Here is a 20,590-nt window from a genome sequence, read left to right on the forward strand (position 1 = left end):
TAAATACCAATTTTATTTTATTACAATGTTTACGAACGTTATTTGTAGAATTTATGCAAGATAAATATTTTCATATCAAATTAAATATTTCAAATTTCGAAATGCTTCATTCCAAAGTTTTTAGATTAATAATGATGTTAAAACTTATGATGAATGAAATGTATCTTTATATGTACTTGTTTGAAACAAGTATTTATGAATTTCAATAGACCCTAAAATCCTCAGAAAATAATATGTTTTTGAAACTATGCAAAAGAAAGTTATGCTGATTGGTAACAGTGAAAGTTATTATAGGACTAATGTCTAATTTCAATATTATAATAAGCTATATGTATCTAATAATATATTTTTGAAAATTTTGAAAAATATAAACAAATTTTTATCTTCATCTTATTTTTTAGTGTGATGTTAATTAGATGTTTCGAATAAGTTAGTGTACATTTGTTTTTATGTTAATGTTAGTCAAATGGCTCAGATGGACGAGCTTATGCTTCTCATTGTGTGGGATTCTAGTTGCATACTTACAAGCAGTGTAGTCAATATCGCGATATACCGCAATATATACTGTGATACGATATGATTTCTGATGATGCTAAAGATAGATCACCTTAGAGAATTGAAGTAGGATGAGCTGGAAGAGCAGAGTGGATCACTGGCTCACGAGCTTGATGACCTTGAGATACCTGCGATCATAGAACACGTGAACTAGGCCGGGGGTTGATCCTGCGGAAACCCCTCCGACGCTCAAGTCAGACGTGCTGATCATAGAAAATAGTCCAGAGAATACATGTTGTAGTATTGCTTAGTTAATAGGACGTACCTTAAGGAATGAGTTCAAACATTTATTTATAGCTTAGTTGAGATTGTCGGGCTCAAACCTTACTTGAAGGTGATTGGGCCTCGGTGATAGTGGTCTTCGATATTGGGCTCGTGGCCCAGTAGGTAAATAATTTGTAGTCCCATTGGGTTGAGCCCATTAGGCATATCATTAAGCCCCCCACTCTCGAGTCGATGTGGGGCCCATGTTGAAATGGGTGACATATTGTGTCGAGAGTAAAACTTGCAGTTGTCGATGGTGTGCGAAAACGCGTTGGAGCGTGTGTCGGAGGGGTGTGAAGGCGCGTTGGCGCGTAGCGCGACCAAGTTGTCGCGATGTAAGTTACTTGAGTCGTCGGTGTTGTCCCACGACGATGTGGTAGTGCGGATCAAGTTATCTCCTCGTGGGAGTTGTCTCGTCGTGTGGTAATAGAGTTGATCGAGTTATCTCCTCGTGGGAGTTGTATCGCGATAATGTAGTGGCACGGAGCTAGTATTCTCCTCGTGGGAGTTGTTATTTATCGACATTGTCAATGTTTTGACGCGTTGCTTGTATGTGTTTACATCTAGCCTTGTGCGTGATGTACTTGAGGAGGGGATCAGACTCTCAAGATTTTTTTTTTTATGGGGATCGTGCCCCTTGTTAGACCGCGTGGGTCGTAAGTATGTTTGGACCGTGGCCACATTTTAATGAAGGACCCATCGAAAACAATTAGATAAATTTTGAGTAGTCAAGCTGGCCAGGCTATATAGATTCCCATAATATCTCTAAGTGTTTCTAGGGTTGTAATCGTGCTAACTTGAGCTTGCAATTATATAGTGAATTTCAGGCGAGTTGTCTTGCAGCGAAGTCATTGGAGCATTAGATGACGCGCGACTGAGGATCGTGCGGATTGTGGTTGCTCTGAGCGAGTTGTCTCCTCGTGGGAGTTGTCTCGCAGCGAGTCTTATCATCGAGCGAGGTGGCTGCACTTGTGAGTTGCATTGCAATGGGTTCGTAGCGCCGAGCAAGTTGTCTCCTCATGGGAGTTCTCTCGCTGCGGGTTCGTAGTACCGAGGGAGTTGACTCATCGTGGGATTCTCGCAAGGGGTTATAGGACCGAGCGAGTTGTCTCCTCGTCGGAGTTGTCTCGCTGCAGGTCGTCGGTCCGAGCGAGTTGTCTCCTCGTGGGAGTTGTCTCGCTGCGTGTTGCAGGATCGAGCGAGTTTGCTCCTCATGGGAGCTGTCTCGCAAGGGTTGTAGGACGGAGCGAGTTCCTCCTCGTGGGAGTTATCTCGCTATGGTTTCGTAGACCTTAGGGAGTTGGCTCCTTGTGTAGGTAGTAGTACTAAGGTAGTTGGCTCCTCGTGGGAGTTTTCTCGCTACGGGTTGTAGTTCCGAGCGAGTTGACTCCTCGTGGGAGTTTTCTCGCAACGGGTTGTAGTTCGGAGCAAATGGGCTCCTCGTGGGAGTTATCTCGCTGTGGTTTCCTAGACCCGAGGGAGTTGGCTCCACGTGGGAGTTGTCTCGCAAGGGGTTATAGAACGGAGCGAGTGGTCTCCTCGTGGGAGTTGTCCCGCTGTGGGTAGTAGTTCCGAGCGAGTTGGCTCCTCGTGGGAGTTGTCTCGCAACCCCTCCCACTCTCGGGACGATGTGGGAGCCAAGTCGAAAAGGGTACCGGGTCGTGTCGAGAGTAGATCGGTGCTGTAGTCTTGCGTTAATCGTTGGCATGGCGTGGAGAAATAATATTTTTTATTTATCCATTTGATAGCGAACGCGATTTGATAGGCGCATTATAGAGCTCGCGCAATTTGGTGGTGCGCGTTGAAATTCTCTTGCGATTTGGTGAAGCGCGTCAAAATCTACGCGCAATTTGGTGGAGAGTAGTAAAAGTTGCACGCGATCTGATGGGAGCGCGCGCTCCAAGGTGGCCTTGGGAACGCGCGCGCAACTGCTGGCCCCCAGGCGCGTGTGAGCACGAGCTTCGCAATATTATTAATTTATTTTTTCTTTTTGGATTGAGGCGCGCGCGCGGCTTGGAGGGGGCGCGCGGTCGGCTTGGCTGCATTTTTTTTTTTAATGGAGCCGAGCGCGCGGCTTGGCTGCTGCTTCTTCCCCTTTTTTTGTTTTTTTGTTTTTTTTTTAATGGAGCCGCGCGCGCGGCTTGGCTCGCGCGTGGCTTGGCTCGCGCGTGGCTTGGCTCACGCGCGGCTTGGCTGATGCTTCTTCCCTTTTTTTTTTTTTTTTTTCATCTTCTCCTTTTTTTTCTTCATCTTCTTCTTCTGTTTTTTCATCTTCTTTTTTTTTCTTCTTCTTTCTTTTTTCTTCTTCTTTCTTTTTTTCTTTCTTCTCCTTTTTTTTTATTTTTTTAGTTGGTTGATGTTCACTCTTTGGGGATGTTCTATTTTTTGAGTAGGGAGATTATACTCGTCTCTTGAGATGAGATGTGCACCCACTTGGGGTTGAAAGGTAAGGGTGATGCCAACCTTGGGATGAGATAGCCCCCCACTTTAGGATGAGGCGCTCGAGACCTATGGTCTGAGGTGGATGCGCACGGTTGTACCAATACTTTAGTAGCAACACGAGTTGAAACTTTCGCGGTCGTACACTGAAGGTCCTTATCGGTTATCTGAACCGTTAGAAGAGCAAGTAGAAGTTGATCTTGTTAAAGGTTCGACGATCATACGCTAAAGGTCCTCTTCGATTATCTGAACCGTTCGAGGGGGGAGGGGGGTGGGGGGGGGGGGCGGAGGTAGGCCCAATGGAGTGGACAACCCATGGGGAACGAAATGTTTTGGGGGCATTGTAAACCCCCAGGGAGTCGATAACCCTTGGCGAACGAAATATTTTGGGGGCACTATAAACCCCCAGGGAGTTGATAACCCTTGCTAGCGTTGAAGAGCCTCTTCGGTTGTCTCAACCGATCGAGGGGCGGGAAGAAGTGGATCCTGTTGAGGATCTAGTGGGACATCACGAGGAGGATCTCGTGGTGGATCACGAGCATGGGGAGGAGGAAGTGGTAAGCCAGAGCCTCGACGAGATGGGAGGTTGTTAACAGTGTCACACTCCCCTGAGCAGATGTCTCAAGGCCATCATGTGCACTACGTGATTGTGTTTGCCTTCCCACAGACGGCGCCAAAATGATGATGCTAAAGATAGATCACCTTAGAGAGTTGAAGTAGGATGAGCTGGAAGAGCAGAGTGGATCACTGGCTCACGAGCTTGATGACCTTGAGATACCTGCGATCATAGAACACGTGAACTAGGACGGGGGTTGATCCGGCAGAAACCCCTCTGACGCTCAAGTCAGACGTGCTGATCATAGAAAATAGTCCAGAGAATACATGTTGTAGTATTGGTTAGTTAATAGGACGTACCTTAAGGAATGAGTTCAAACCTACCACCCGAGTAACCCCTTAACCACACTAACCCACTAATTTAATTCATGGCCACTAATAAAAAACTACCCACTAAGATATCATTTGACTAATTCTAATTAAATTAAATAATAAAATATATCACTTGATTAATTATTCATACAATCAAAAATAATAACAAAAAATTCAAGTAATATATTCTATTTATAAGGGTACACTAAAATCCCCTTTTACGAAATTTAGTACCAACGCACCTTTCCTCCTGTCGATTGGCAGCTACTACGGCAGTTAAGAGAGATGGGTCGTGGTGGACTTGCGGCAGTTCGAGAGAGAAGAGGACTTGCGGCAGTTTGAGAGAGAAGAGGACTTGTGGCAGTTCGATACAGAGAGAAGAGTGAAGCGTATTTGGAGAAATTGAGAATTGATTTTTTAACTTTTTTTAGGGGAAAGAAACGTGTAAGGAACGAAGATGAAAAGTCATTAAAGAGAGAGAAGGAAAAATTAAATTTTAAAGGAAACAAAAAAAGAAAAATATGTTATTTTATTTTATTTTTATTAATCTGAATACTAATTATATTTAAACATAAATTATATATGAAGTTTACTTATTACTAACGGAGACAAACCGTTAGCAATTTATTAATTCACTTAAAAAATAAAAACAATTATGCTATTATTAATAGTAACATATGAACTATACTTCCAACGGATATATCTGTTAGAACTTTCTAACGGCTAATATCCATTAGAAATCTTAAATTTGTGCTGTTAGAAAATCCCTTATTTGGTGTAGTGTCATTTTAAATGATAACACTTATATGTCAAAAGATCCCCAATATAGCGGGATCTGCAAATTCGTAAACAAAAGAAGTACCCAATTGAAACCATAATACTTTGAAACCCCAAAATACAAATATTGAACCACAATAACAGAAATTCGTAATACTTACACCTCTTCGAGGACACGAGATAAATCGACGCCCATGATTTTTATCTGTCCAAAAAGTTTGTAAACCCAACTTCAAATTGCAACCACAAAAACCAAAAACTTTTGGGATGTAGCCGTTTTCACGAAATTTTTTGTGAGATGCGCTTCCACCGACGTCGTTGGTGGACCCAGAGCTCATCTCCAAATATATTAGTTAGGAGAAGAATCGATTGAGGATAAAATGAAAGAAATCGACTGAACGACTGCGTGAAGCTCTTCAGTAAAGAAACCGAATTTTGATTTTTATGTTACGAATATATTATATGTCAATTTATTATTCTTATAAAAAGACATTTTAGTGTATTTGTCACTAATTATATCATCTTCCACAAAACAAACGTGTTAGTAATGTATCTACAAAAATATACTCAAAAAAAACAAACAAGAGGATAGTAAAATTACACAATCATCTCCACCACAACTCTATCTAATATATACTAGGGTAAATTACACACACCCCCCTGAGGTAAGCTTAAATAACTGTAAGGTCCCTGTGGTATCGATAATTACATTCACCCCCCTGAAAGGTAGTTAAAAACTCTAACGCGATAATGCATTGTATACATTATTCCAATTGGGTTCTAATGGACTATTACTTTAAGCTAGTTGTGGAGATAACATAGAGTTATGGGGAGTTATGGGGTGACATGGCTCCCCCAATATTTTTTAAATCACCCATAACTCTTAGTTGTCTTCACCACTTCCTGAAACCAATAGTCCATTAGAACCCTATCGGAATAATGTATCCAATGCATTATCCCGTTAGAGTTTTTAACTACCTTTCAGGGGGGTGAATGTAATTATCGATACCACAGGGACCTTACAGTTATTTAAGCTTACCTCAGGGGGGTGTGTGTAATTTACCCTATATACTAACATACTAATCCTTACCACAAAAGCAAAAGAGCCCTTAATATATTGAGTCTCTCATACCAAATCTAAGCAAAAGAGCCCTTAATATATTGAGTCTCTCATACCAAATTTTATTGGAACTAAATGACAATCCTAAACTTTTTTTTAAATACACCCTTATTTCAAAATATAATATGTTCCACATTAATTATTTTTTTTAATAATTTGCCCTTTTATCTTAATTTAATATTTATATTCACGTTTCACTCCATATATGTTTTTTTTGTTATGTATCTATATATATCTCTCTATCTCAATCACGAACTTCCTCTTAGGGATGATAATTTGACCCGTCCCGATGGATCCCTATTGACGCAGAAAGAAAGCGCGATAAATAATTAATTTCACAAACTAATATGAAAAAACACGAGGACTCTAGAATCTACCAGACAATTGAGAGAAAACTCATAAGTTTTATTGATAAGAAACGATGCTGAAAAAATAAACCCTATAAGAACTATTTATATTAATGAAAACTGAAAAACCTAATCAAACTAGGAAAACTAGAACATTACCAAGAAAAAGGAAAAATCGAAATAACTCCTAAATCTAATAAAATACAAAAAGTTGGAAATATCGCAACTTGCGGATTTCAAATCCGAATTTTCTAGAATTAATTATGAATTATTTAAAACTTTCATAAAATGGCAAAAACGTCGTTTTGAAGGCCTAAACGACATCGAAACGCCAAAATCCATCGCACATCACAGCATAGATGTGAGATCAGTTCCCCTCTTAGTTCCAATTCGGAAAACCTTGGCCTCGCCAATTCCGCCTCCGTCGCCTCTTCATCACGCGCACAACCCTAAAATTTTTCTTCTCCAGACCACTCCTCATTTGTCGTTGTGTCACATTCCTCTTCTTTTCCATAATGCCTCATCGCTACCACATGCCACTTGAAATCATGTCAAAGGTAACTTGTTATGAGTTGGGTAGTTAGGGTAGCGATAGGGGTTGATTAGGCAAACTATTGGGCTCATATAAACATTTGGGCTTGGAGTCCGTTGGTGGACTGTGGCCCAATAAAGTTATGCTTAATTGGCTTAGAATTAGGTCAAACCTTAAAGATAGGTATATATGACTTATAAATACACTACATTTTCCTCCATAAAAGGTACCCTTTATTTACACACAATACACACTCCTACACACACTAAATCACACGATCAAATCACATGTCTCACATGGTTTTTCCTATTTCGTTTTCCTTGTCATTTTACTCTTTCATGAACTATTTACCCAATTAACTTGAGCGTCAAAGGGTCTCCCCGGGGCTCAAGCCCTGGGATTTCAGATGAGCGGAACAATTTTTCAACGACCGAGATCGGGGAAGGTGTTCAAGAAGAGCCAATGTTGATGGTGGTTAAATTGACATCCATCAGGTAGTTATTAGGGTTACTAATAGCATTTAATACATTAGTAGGGTTAGTTTGGCAATTAATAAGAGGTTAGGTGAGCTGAATAAGTAGTCCAGCTCATTAGTTACGCATGTCAATTGTCACTCGCCGCGTGGCAACGAATCCAGCTCAGTAAATCTGAGTTGAGAACTCTATAAATAGCAATTCGTAGGAAATGGAAAGGCAGTTATTTGGCAATCATTCTCACTTCCAAATTCATATTGTTTTGTGTGCATGCTTCACACTTCACACACACGCACGATCTCATTATTTCCGATCATCAAGGTTGTTCAATAGAATTCCTTGGAGGAATCGCCGACGAAGTCGGACCGGAGATGTGAAGGGTGGAGCTGAAGTCTAACATAACCAAATGTTTTTTTAGGCGACTAAAAAAAATGGATGGTTCTTGAATTAATAATATGAAAGTATTATGGGGGTTGCTCCAATATTGGATCCACAATTCAAGATGGTGTTAGTAGAGTCTTTGTACCGAAAAAATTATGGAGATCTTGTTTTTCTTAGGATTGATAAAGTCAAGAATATTTGCTACAAATTACTTGATGAGTATAGCTCCAAGAAAAGGGATAGTGATGGTGTATCATCGTCTTCATCAATGGTGTTAGATGATAGTCAATCTTCTAGTGGTGACATTTTTTGGAATATGGGGGGGGGTGTGGAAAAGTGTAGTTGGACCGTTCATGGAGATGTCGTTGTACCAAGGAGTAACAATTTTGATATTTTATCTTGATGGAAGAATAATGGACTTAAGTACCCGACTTTGAGATTGATTACGAGTGAATGTTCTAGCTATTCCCCTATTTACGGTTGCTTCGGAGTTGACTTTAGTACAAGTGATCGATTATTAAGTCCACATCGAAGTAGACTACATTCAAAGATGATGGAGGCATTGATGTGTTCCCAATATTGATTTTGGGCTCAAATTAAAGGCAAGTTAACATACACTATTTTTTTTTTTATGTTTTATTTAATTTAATTCGTACATGAAACTTACTTTTATTTTTAGGGGTTTTTGTGCATAAGTCCCCCAACCAAGCATCTATATTATTCTAGGTTAAGGGGCTATATCTCTTTCACCAATAAGCTCATCCATTTAATAGTTATTATCAATAAAGGAAACATTCATGTATATGACAATATTACCCCCAACCCTTTATACCCAATTCTTAATTGTAACCCCAATTTAATCAATTTTGTCCACAAAAATCCAATTTTGACTTCTTTTTTTCAAAAACTTATTTTTTCAAAAAAAAAAAATTGGCAGCCGGATTCTGGCGTTGACTTTTCGATTTTTTTTTTTTACGTCCGCCGCTAAACGTTGACCGTAATTATGCTGTCACTGATAGTAAATTAACGTAATTGTATTGCCGTTGACAATGCATTTATGTAATTGTTCTACCGTTGACAGTAAATTAACGTAATATTATTATTTTTAATTCTTTGTTATTTTGTTTGATTTGATGATAAGTCAACGTAATTATATTACTTTCGTTAACAGTAAAATAACTGTAAACACAATAATATTACTGTCAACAACATCGATATAATTATTTTTTGGGTTTTTTGTTTTGTTTGAGTTATTCACAGAGTAACGTAATAATATTACTGTCTATTATTGAAATATTACTGTAAACACAATAATATTATTGTGGTTGACGGTAATATTACTGTTGTTATACTAATATTGTTGTCAACCACATCAATATTATTATTTTGTTTGGATTTTTTTGTTTGTTTGAGTTATTCACGGAGTAATGTAATAATATTATTGTCTATTATTGTAATATTACTGTGGTTGACGGTAATATTACTGTTGTTATAGTAATATTACTTTCACTCACAGTAATATTAATTCTTTTGGCTTTTTATTATGTTTACATTTGTTGAACGGTCAACATAGTAATATTACTCTATTAGACAATAATAATGAGTTTTGTTATGTTAATATTACTGTGCTAGAGATTAATATAGCAATATTATTGTGTTAAACTGTAGTTTAGTTAATTTTACTGTATGTATTTCACAGTAATATAGTTAATATTACTGTCAATCGCAACAATATTGTTGTTTAAACGAAAATAAAAATATTACAGAAAGAAAAAAAAAAAGTCAACGCCGGAAACTGGCGAATAAATCCAGAAGAAAAAAGAAAAAAAAAAAAGAATCGAAAAGTCAACGCCGGTCAACGCCGGAATTTGGCGTCAAATTTTTTTTTTTGAGAAAACAATTTTTTTTTTGAAAAAAAAAATGTTTTGGGTCAAAATTTAATAACTTGTGAAATTTGGGGTTAAATTGAGGTTAAATTAAATTAAGAATGAAATTGGAGCATATTAAAGTATGAGGGGCTATTTTAGTCTTTTACAAAAATTTGGACTATATGTGGACTTATTTGCAGTGTTCTAAAAATCGGCCGAGGCGGCCGATTAATCGGTCTCCGAGGCGGAGGCGGTCCAAAACCTTTACGATTTTAGTGTAAAGGTTTGAATAAACGGTTTTTTGCATGTGAGGCGGTCCGAGGCGATCAAACTTCGGTGGTAAAAATAGGCCGAAAATCGGTTTTTTTTTTTTTTTAATACTTCAAAATAAAAGTTGGGATTTTAATTAAAAAAAATATGAGTTTATGCTTTATTTTGTTTATGTTAACTATTATTGTTAAAGAACTAATGATTTATGCCAGGAATGTTCAAGAATAAATGTAAATTAAAAAACATTGTCTTTTTATTTATATTTTATAAGGATATTTATGTATTATGATCTTATTATTATTAAACTTTTATTATGTTATTAGGATATATACATGATGGAGATATAACTATGTTGAAATATCTTTTTATATATGTTTTGAGTATTTATAAATAATATCTAAAAATATATTATATAAAATTTTAAGAACCGATTTATTTACGATTTATCACCGATTAATCGTGAGTCGGTCCCTGACTGCCTCCGACCCGATTACTGCTTTTTATAACCTTGCTTATTTGTAAAGGAGTTTTTTGTCTGGATCTCTTTATGAATAAGTACCCATTGATGGACTTATTTGTAATGACCCCTTATTTTTATTCTTGTAGGTTCGTCTTCACAAATAGTACTTGAGAAAGCGATGCAAAATATTTTTGATGGTGAAGATGATGATGATCGTGAAATTGATGATGGTGGTGAAGATGTTTTGGAGGATTATTAGAAATAAAGTAGTTTGGTTTTGGATTATTTCATGTTTAAATGTGATGGATATTTTCATTTTATGAAATTTTGTATGAGATTTGAAGTTGAATTTGCACTTTGTTTGTTTTTTTTTTTTTTGAAATAAATGTTTAATTTATAAGTAGATTGCATATTTATTATTTAAAAAAAATGCATATGGTAATTTTTCTGGATGGGTACCCGTTTGAATTTTACGGGGCGGGTTCGGGGATTCTATTTCATAAAGTTCGGGGATGGGAATTTCTATAGTGGGGCAGGAATGGGGATTGCAAAACCTGCCCCATTGCCATCCCTATCCTTTCTCTCTCTCTCCATCTTGTTCTCTCTCTCTCTTACACCGCGAAAGACTGTATAACAATCATAAAATATATCTCGTGAGTCAAATCGTACCAAATTACAACCAACAGAAATCCCTTGAAGAGAGGAATCATGTGGTAGGTGAACAGTCGAATTCCAACCAGCGGTGGAGAAGTTATGCCTACAAGAATCGCCTTCCCCGTCAAAATTATGCATGCACAGTAGGTCACTCATAAAAACAGATTGAGAGATCTAAATCTTACAAACTCACCGCCCAAATATATCACTTGACAAGGAGAATCGAACCATATAAATCCCGTCACATTCCAACCGACGGAGCAGGAGATAAGCCTCCAAACAAAACATTCGACGTCCACCTGCGCGCGCTCGGTAGAACGCCCACAGATCTAGCGATGCAAATCGTACGAAATCACAGCCCAAAGAAAGCCCTTGATGAGAGGAATCCAACGGTGGTGGAGGTGGTTTATGGCGACTACTTAAGAGATAGTGGTTTATGGTGCGGTATTTATGGCAATAGTGGAGGCGGTGGCTATGACGTTACCGGCAGTAGACATGAACACCGGTTCGGTTAGAACCGGAACCGCAACTGAATCGGGGTCAACAGTTTTAGAACCAAATTGGAACCGGTTTGACCAGAACCGGAACCGGAACAGAGAAAATCGGTTCAGTTCCGGTTCCCCATTTTTGGAACCGAGAACCGATGATTAGACCCGCGTTCTAACGGTTCAACCGTTTTTTTTTAAGAAAAAATTAAATTATTTAAAGTTTTCTTTAAAAATTAAACCTTTCAATTTCTTTCCTTTTCCTTTTTTAATTTTTAAAACTAAAACTAAATCCTTCAAAATTTTTAAAAGTAAAAAAATATTTTTTTGAAGTATTTTGAAAGACACAATAATTTTTTTTAAGTCTTTGAAGTATTCTTTCTACTGTATTTATTTAATTAACTATTTTAAATTATTTTTCTAAGTTATATATAAAAAAAAATTATTTAAAGTTTTAACTTTAAACTTTAAAATTTAAAAATTAAGTACAAGCCCTTTCAATTTCTTTTCTTTTCCTTTTTTTATTTTTAAAACTAAAACTAATTCCTACAATTTTTTTAAAAGTAAAATTTTTTTTATAACATTTTAAAAAAGAAAATTTAAGTCTTTGAAGTATTATTTCCACTGTTTTTTTTTTTAAACTAACTATTTTTAAAGTATTTTATTAAGTTATCTTTATATATAAAAGAAAGGTTTCACCTGAACCCTAATCCCAATTTAGTGAAATATTTGTTGCCTAAACGATTTTTTGTTTGTTTACTTGAAAGTTATTATTATTAAAAAAATATTTTTTTGCACAATTTCTAAATTACAGTACACGATTACATATTAAAGAAAAATCACGATAAAATATTTACCCACAATGTTAAAACCGCCAATTTCCATTTCAAAGGGTAACGGTGCCCTCCATTTCGGAATCTGTAACCAGAACAATGTTTTCACTGGGATTCATCGGAATGCCGAGAAATCGGTGGGATGAGCGAGATGGAGCCACGAAATGGCCCCGGCACCGCCGAAACGGTGCCGGAACGGCGCAGGAACAGTAGAAATAATAGGAAAAAAAACATAATTTGACTACAAAAAAAAACGGAAAAATGACTAATTTGACTGAAAAAAATAAGGAAAAAAAAATAAAATTAACTTTTTTGTAATGGCTCGTGACTTTTCTACTGTTCTTGTTTTTACTATTTGACTTGTGACTTGTGAATTATTTCTTGGATTCTAATATTTTGTATTATGATGAATTTGATTTTACTATTGGGTACAAATTTTCACATCATCACATGCACTCCTCTAGGCTATAGCCTTTCACATCCATGTCTCCCACAAGCCACAATTTCACTCAATAATTGAACTAATAATAATACAGATCGTGGATTGATATCAGCTTTTATCTTCAATACATAATATATATATAGAGAGGCATTGCAGAGGCATTGGAGGATAGAGAGTAAAAGAGAAAAATATAAACAAAGTCATTAAGAAAAAAATTGAAGTGTTCAATCATCAACTCTTCTCTCCAAGGTACAATTTGATATCTTTATATATAAAAGAAAGGTTTTACCTCGAAACCCTAATCCCATTTTAGTGAAATATTTGTTGCCCTAAACGTATTTTTGTCTGTTTACTTGAAAGTTATTATTATTAAAAAAATAAAATTTTGCACAATTTCTAGATTACACTACACGATTACATATTAAAGAAAAATCACGATAAAATATATACCCACAATGTTAAAACCGCCAATTTCCATTTCCATTGTTCATCAATTCTCGCCATTATCGGCATATATGTAAGCATGGTTAGCCAGAACGGCGTGGGAAACGGCCGGAACGGCCGTTTCGAAAGGGGAACGGTGCCCTCCGTTCCGGAATCCGTAACCAGAACGATGTTTTCACTGGGATTCATCGGAATGCCGAGAAATCGGAGGGATGGGCAAGACGGAGCCACAGAATGGACCCGACACGGCCGGAACGGTGCCGGAACGGCGCCCGAACAGTAGAAATAATATGAAAAAAATTACATTTTAACTAAAAAAAAAGGAAAAAATGACTAATTTAACTGAAAAAATATGGAAAAAAATATATAATTAACTTTTTTGTAATGGCTCGTGACTTTTCTACTGTTCTTGTTTTTACTGTTTGACTTGTGACTTGTGAATTATTTCTTGGATTCTAATATTTTGTATTATGATGAATTTGATATTACTATTGGGTGCTTATTTTCACGTCATCACATGCACTCCTCTAGGCTATAGCCTTTCACATCCATGTCTCCCACAAGCCACATTTTCACTGAATAATAGAACTAATAATAATACAGATCGTGGATTGATATCAACTTTTATCTTCAATACATAATATATATATAGAGAAGCATTGCAGAGGCATTGGAGGATAGATAGTAAAGGAGAAAAATATGAACAAAGTCATTAAGAAAAAAATTGAAGTATTCAATCATCAACTCTTTTCTCCAAGGTACAATTTGATATCTTTATATATAAAAGAAAGGTTTTACCTCGAAACCCTAATCCCATTTTAGTGAAATATTTGTTGCCTTAAATGTATTTTTGTCTGTTTACTTGAAAGTTTTTTTGCACAATTTCTAGATTTAGGAAATATTTTTTTGCACAATTTCTAGATTACACTACACGATTACATATTAAAGAAAAATCACGATAAAATATATAACCACAATGTTAAAACCGCCAATTTCCATTTCGATTGTTCCTCAATTCTCGCCATTATCGGCATATATGTAAGCATGAATCGCCGGAACGGCGTGGGAACGGCCGGAACGGCCATTCTGAAAGGGGAACGGTGCCCTCCGTTCCGGAATCCGTAACCAAAACGGTGTTTTCACTGGGATTTATTGGATCGCCGAGAAATCGGTGGGATGGGCGAGACGGAGCCACAGAATGGCCCCGACACGGCCGGAACGGTGCCGGAACGGCGCCGAAACAGCAGAAATAATATGAAGAAAAAAAACATAATTGGACTAAAAAAAAGGAAAAAATGACTAATTTGATTAACTTTTTTGTAATGGCTCGTGACTTTTCTACTGTTCTTGTTTTTACTGTTTGACTTGTGACTTGTGAATTATTTCTTGGATTCTAATATTTTGTATTATGATGAATATTATTTTACTATTGGGTGCAGATTTTCACATCATCACATGCACTCCTCTAGGCTATAGCCTTTCACATCCATGTCTCCCACAAGCCACAGTTTCACTCTATAATAGAACTAATAGTAATACAGATCGTGGATTGATATCAACTTTTATCTTCAATACATAATATATATAGAGAGGCATTGCAGAGGCATTGGAGGATCGAGAGTAAAAGAGAAAAATATAAACAAAGTCATGAAGAAAAAAATTGAAGTGTTCAATCATCAACTCTTTTTTTCCAATGTACAATTTGATATGTTTGTTGATTTTTAATTTATAATTTTATACGTCGCTAAAAGATTGTAGTGCATAATTTAATATTGATAGTCATATTGTTTTCGTAATTTATAATTTAATATAGAATATTTATAGTGATATAGTTTACGTAATTTATAATTTAATATAGAATATAGATAGTATGAAGAACGAATAATTGTAATAATATTTTGCATATTATTGTATTGTAATGTCGTTATTAAAAACATATTTGAAATATATTGTATCTTTTTAATAATTAAATTAAAATGTGTCATTTCCGGTCGCGACGTTGCAATGGAACTGGAACGGCAGTGTCCGCGACAATGCACTGTTCCGTTCCGGCGAACCATGTATGTAAGTCTCAGAATAACTCCCCATTTTTCCACTCATAAAATTTGTTTTCCTATTCTCTTTATATTTCTTCGCCGTTGTCAACGTTGGCTGCAATTTTAATACTACCTAATCGCAATGAAGAAATGGTTAGTGATCTTTCAGTTTTAGAGTTCATTTTGCGTGCTCTGAATTCCTAAATCGATCAACGTTTAGATTTTTGTTTTTGGGTTTTATGAAAATTACCCTTTAATAATAGGTTTGGAATATATTTTTTTCTTTATTTTGTTGAAATTTCATTTTAACAACGATGTTTATCAACAGTCAGTCTCACATGCTATAATTAAAAAAGTAGATGTATAATTCTTCAAATTTCCGTGGAGTGTTGTATGAAAACTGTTAATTATTATTTTTGTTTAGTACACTTCTTAGACAACTTTTTAGCAATTTTATTTTTTTAAATGTTCATGATATTTAGGGAATCAACAGTGACATTTGGGGAATCAATTGATGAGTAGTTATTTGTTCTTTCTATAAGAAAAGGAATCGAAATGTTTGAAGTTGTTGCTATTTTATTTGGTGTCACTGTAACATATGTTTTTTCGTACACCATGGTCATATACTCATTATTTTCAGCAAAAAAAAAAAAAGTTTTACTATTTTCTCTAATATCTGATATATGCAATAATCAGAAAATAAGAAATCTCACAACAAGTATATTAATATTGTTTTTCTCTGTTTTTTCACAGGTTTAGTACCTGGTGATGAGAATATCTTTTTGCTTCTTTTAACAGTTTTGTTTAGAGTTGTATTAGTTTTGTATTTGGAGGTGTTCTATGAAGATCCTGGAAGATTGCTGCTATCTTGAGAATTTGGGATGGCAAAAAAGAAATCAAAAGCAAGAAGATTCATCTCTAGACTGCTCCATTACATAAATGATAATTGGTGCATTTAGTTGGGTGCTCACATGAATTAGTTGTTGATGAATCGAACATGAGGACGAGACAACATGGTATTATACTATAATGATTAATAACAAATGTTTTCTGATTGGCAATGTAGTTTTCTTTTCCCCACCCCTCTAAGATTACTACATTTCCACATTTTTCTTTGTTATGTAAATCTATTTGCTCTATCTGTTGATATTAGCAATTCATTTTGTATATTGATGTTTTTGCTATAGTCATGTATTAAATTGGTCATTTTATTTATTTTTACTTTTGAAATACTATTCCGTGCATCGCACGGGAATAAATACTAGTATATTAAAAAAACATAGTCAAAACCGACCGGTTCTAACCGGGAACCGTAAAGAACCGAACCGCAAGGAACTGGAAATATTCAGTTCGGTTTTGGTTCCTCCAAAAACGGAACCGGAACCGGCGGTTTGGAACCAGAATCGGAACCGAACTGAACTGTGTTCATGTCTAAGTGGCGGTGGTGGGGGATCTGGGGTTTCATATTGGATGAGTGCGGATGACTACAAGTGACTATGAATAGCGGCTGGAGTTCCAATGGGGGCTAGGGCTTTCAAATTATGTGACTACGAATGACTATGTGTTCCTATGGTTGTCTATATATGACTATAGTAGAACAAAAAATCTTTTGATAATTTTCCATATTTATGTAGAAAAAAATAGTTTTTTTTATAATAATGAAAAAAAATACTAAAAAAAAAGAGAGAGAGAGAAACATTTTCTACATAAATTTTTATTTAACAAAAAGGGTAGATGCAAAATTTAAAATATTAAATGGTAAATTAAAAAAATGATAAATGCAGCTTAAATACATTACTTAGTGATTTTTTTTCTTTTTCGTGTGTGAAGGACAATTTTGGAATGAATTTAATAAAGAATGTGAAACAAATGTTTATTTGAGTTTGAGTTTAGTTCTAATACCAGGGACGTGTATATATATATCTATATATATCTTAACCCCTTTATTATGTTACGTGGTAATTTGAGCAAGAAAATATAGTTTGAGAATTAAGAAAAAATCGAGAAATGTGAATTCAGAGAATTAGAATTAGGAAAAGAATTAGAGAAGAAAAAAGGGAGATAATTGATTAATAAACTTCATAATACTTCTTTTATCAAATCTCCACATTTACATAATTTATACTACTTAATAATAGAAATATAACTACCCACTAAAAGCATGTAGTAGTGCAAGCTACTCTTGCAACTAACACCTATTTTCATGCAATTAATTTAAAACTATCGACTAATCCCTAATTTAACTAATTCTTTCTACTAATTTAATAATTAAACGTCTCATATTATTTGATTAATTAAATTATTAACTATTATATGAAAATATGTTTATATAGTTCTATTTCGTGAACAAACAATACAAAAATGCCTCGTATTTGTCTTATAGGCCTCTCAAACCGTAGGACCGGTCTGGTGCTATCCAACAAAAAAAAAAACAGTAAAGCCATGAAGATTCGATGTAAGCAAAAATGAAAATTCGAACGGAAAGTAACGATTAGTTTCAAGTAAACTACAAATTTGTGTTAAACTGCGAATCCGAGACCATCACCCGTTGCCAGAGAAGGAAATACCAATAACCATAGAAGAGAAGCATAAATATACATTACAAGGTCCCTTCTATATTATAAATACTCGCATACATTTCTTCATCCGGACACATACACTTGAAATCAACTGTCACTTGTTAAAATATGACTCATCATCTGCTCTTCCACTAAAATAATCCTTCTCCTGCACACAAAACAATTAATCAAATGCTATCGGTGCAGAGCAGTTATAATCGAGGATGTAGTAAAGAACGATTTTATTGCAATTAGTACCCCTTTATTACATCAAATTGCTAAATTAATACCCTATGTTACTTTATTGGCGAAAACCCCCTATGATTTAATAATTTTAGCAATTAGTACCCTGTTTAGGGGGTTGTGTGCTTAAAAAAAAATAGGGAGGTTTTTGCCAATAAAATAACATGAGGTAGTTTTTTAGCAATACGATATAACACATGGATACTAATTGCAATAAAGAATTGAACACAGGTGAACAATTAGAAAAAGAAACATACGCAGCTCATCGATGGAAATATTACTCATACTTTCCCCTGCCTTGATAAGTCGAACCCTTCCTGCAAATATGCAAAACAATTATGAACTGTATGGTAACATCACAATACACAAGCTAATGCTATATGCTAGAATTAGTGATAATCACTTGTCAACCATATATTTCAGTCATCTAATTCCTATAAATAATTACAAAATATTCGAATAAATTCCAATAAATCACACTTGGTGCATAAACTGGAGCTCGAGGGTGGTGTCTATTTGTTACTGTTCAAGGTTCCAATACGAGGCAAAGGCTCCAAAACCGAAAACATCTTAGAATTTCACTATGATATGAGCTGAATCGTATCGTAAATACGTAGAAGCCTATATTAGCTACTATTTCTTCTTCCATTTATTATATAATATAATCTGCTCATAAATTTTGCTACGGTGGATAATCAACCCATGCATTTATACGACAAGGAAATGATGGGTTAATTGGTTTCATAAAGCATTACTCATAAAAAATTCAACATGTTAATTCTAAGACAACAACAAAACACTCACATTACAATTCCTTTTTTTTTTCACAATCCCATAACCCACGACATTGCAAGAGCCATTAAACAAAATAAACCACCAACAGATCAGATCCCATATGATTCATTTAATAAATCTATGATCATAAGTCAACAGTAGTGGCATATCCCATCAGTATCGAAACTCAGAATTCAAATAACTCAACAACTTAACATATTTCCTCTCTACACGATTCTTACGTTTAAAATGGGGTCAAAACTTCAATGCAACTGTACAAGTTCTTAATAAAAACGAATCAACCATATGATTTAACAAATTTAGAAATGAAAATACAAGTTGCAAACTTGAATTTATGATCCACGATGATGTATTCTAATCAACTCTGTAAATCGATGTCAAATGAACATCTTTAGTGTTATTCAATGTTCCAAGGCATCATAATAAATATGCATAAGTTGATATCACATAATAAAAGAGAAGATGTAAGTTAACATACCATCACGGCGCACACAGATTTCGGGGATGCTTTTGACATCTCCATTGATGCTGTCATTGTAGACTCTTGTTTCAATATCACCCTCAACATAAACCGAAGAGCTGTAAAAACAAGCTCCAAGTAATTAATATACAGACACAACTTTGGAGATTTTAATATATTTATAAATAATTAAATTGAAAAGAGAGTGTTTGTTACTTTTTGACAAGTTGCTGAACGGCATAAGCACCAAGCATAGGGTTATGGACAGCAACACGATGCCATTGAGGTGGTTTAGGCAAGTCATTTGCACCTATAGTCCTCTGATCGAACATGCCTCCGGTTCCCACTGTAAATGTCGTTACGGTTTTACCGTTTCTGAGGATCTTCTGTACGGGAGATTGACCAACTTTTCCGCATACAATAGCCTGACCAAATATAAAAATAGAATGATGATGGTTCTAATGAAGTTAGAAAAATGTTGACATGGAAGGAATTTGAAGAATTTGAAAAAAGAAAGGATGGTGGTATGGGACGTACACGGTGGACACCACGGAAATTCCAGCCTTTTCTGGGATCAACACCTTGAAGTTGTAACTCAGCCTTGTCAGGGAGAAAATCGTCATCGTCGATTTCGAGACCTCGGCCACCACCATGATCCGTGTTATCATTCACATCAGTTGAGATAAAAGCATTGGACCTCCTCTGCACACCCATCATCACTGTAATTGAAGAAAAAATAAATCAATTTATAATTCAATTGTAAGAGAATCTAAGAAAAACATGGTCTACCAATTTGAAGCTATGCCTATTGCCTACTCAAATATGTTCACCAAATTTATTCAAAGAAACCAGTGATTGTAAGTGGTAATACCATAAATCAATTTCACCCCAAAAAAATAAAATAAATTACAAATTTGAATTGAAAAGGCTGAAAATGAAAAAGTGATAGATAGACTTACGAGTAGAGAAATAAGAAGGGGTGGGGGTGTGAGGAATAGGAAGGAGCTTCATGAATTTAGGGTATTGAGAACTCATTCCTAGGAGCCTGCCTTCCTGCTAATAAAAAAGCCAGCCGGTATTCAATTCAAGGAGCCGAGGAGCCGAGGAGGAGAATGAGGGTTTAAGTAAGAGACAGGGGTCTGGGTTTAATATAACATACACAACACAAACTAGGGAACCAAATAAATATTTTTTTTGTCTCCTTTCTTTAACCATTAATTTACCCAA

The 20,590-nt window shown here is 35.5% G+C and overlaps 1 protein-coding gene and 1 long non-coding RNA gene across 4 annotated transcripts; one reads left to right on the forward strand and one right to left on the reverse strand.

The window, feature by feature from the left end:
- The first annotated feature begins 12,734 nt into the window (after window positions 1–12,734).
- Window positions 12,735–16,522, forward strand: LOC148772254 (uncharacterized). Of its 3 annotated transcripts, none has more exons than XR_016034866.1 (3): window positions 12,735–14,062; window positions 14,711–15,460; window positions 16,061–16,522. It is a non-coding gene; the product is annotated as an uncharacterized LOC148772254 (long non-coding RNA). The 3 variants fall into 3 exon arrangements; XR_016034867.1 differs by having other exon boundaries at window positions 12,736–13,076; XR_016034865.1 differs by having other exon boundaries at window positions 12,739–14,029.
- Window positions 16,523–17,763: 1,241 nt separating this feature from the next.
- MTSSB (mitochondrially targeted single-stranded DNA binding protein) lies at window positions 17,764–20,590 on the reverse strand. Its single transcript, XM_012982220.2, has 6 exons — window positions 20,323–20,590; window positions 19,901–20,082; window positions 19,580–19,788; window positions 19,382–19,482; window positions 18,366–18,425; window positions 17,764–18,034 (listed from the first exon to the last, which is right to left on the reverse strand). Exons 1-6 carry the CDS (start codon window positions 20,396–20,398, stop codon window positions 18,018–18,020), a joined length of 645 nt encoding a protein of 214 aa, XP_012837674.2. The 5' UTR covers window positions 20,399–20,590; the 3' UTR covers window positions 17,764–18,017.

Source organism: Erythranthe guttata, chromosome 2 (assembly GCF_056151865.1).
Source record: "Erythranthe guttata isolate IM_541 chromosome 2, IM_541, whole genome shotgun sequence".
Classification (NCBI taxonomy): Eukaryota; Viridiplantae; Streptophyta; class Magnoliopsida; order Lamiales; family Phrymaceae; genus Erythranthe; species Erythranthe guttata.

Coding starts and splice junctions, on each gene's coding strand:
- MTSSB (XM_012982220.2), bottom strand. CDS start 20,398: ATGAGTTCTCAATACCCTAAATTCATGAAGCTCCTTCCTATTCCTCAC. Junction 20,083..20,322: donor CCCTTCTTATTTCTCTACTC/GTAAGTCTATCT, acceptor CTTCAATTACAG/TGATGATGGGTGTGCAGAGG. Junction 19,789..19,900: donor ATTTCCGTGGTGTCCACCGT/GTACGTCCCATA, acceptor ATATTTGGTCAG/GCTATTGTATGCGGAAAAGT.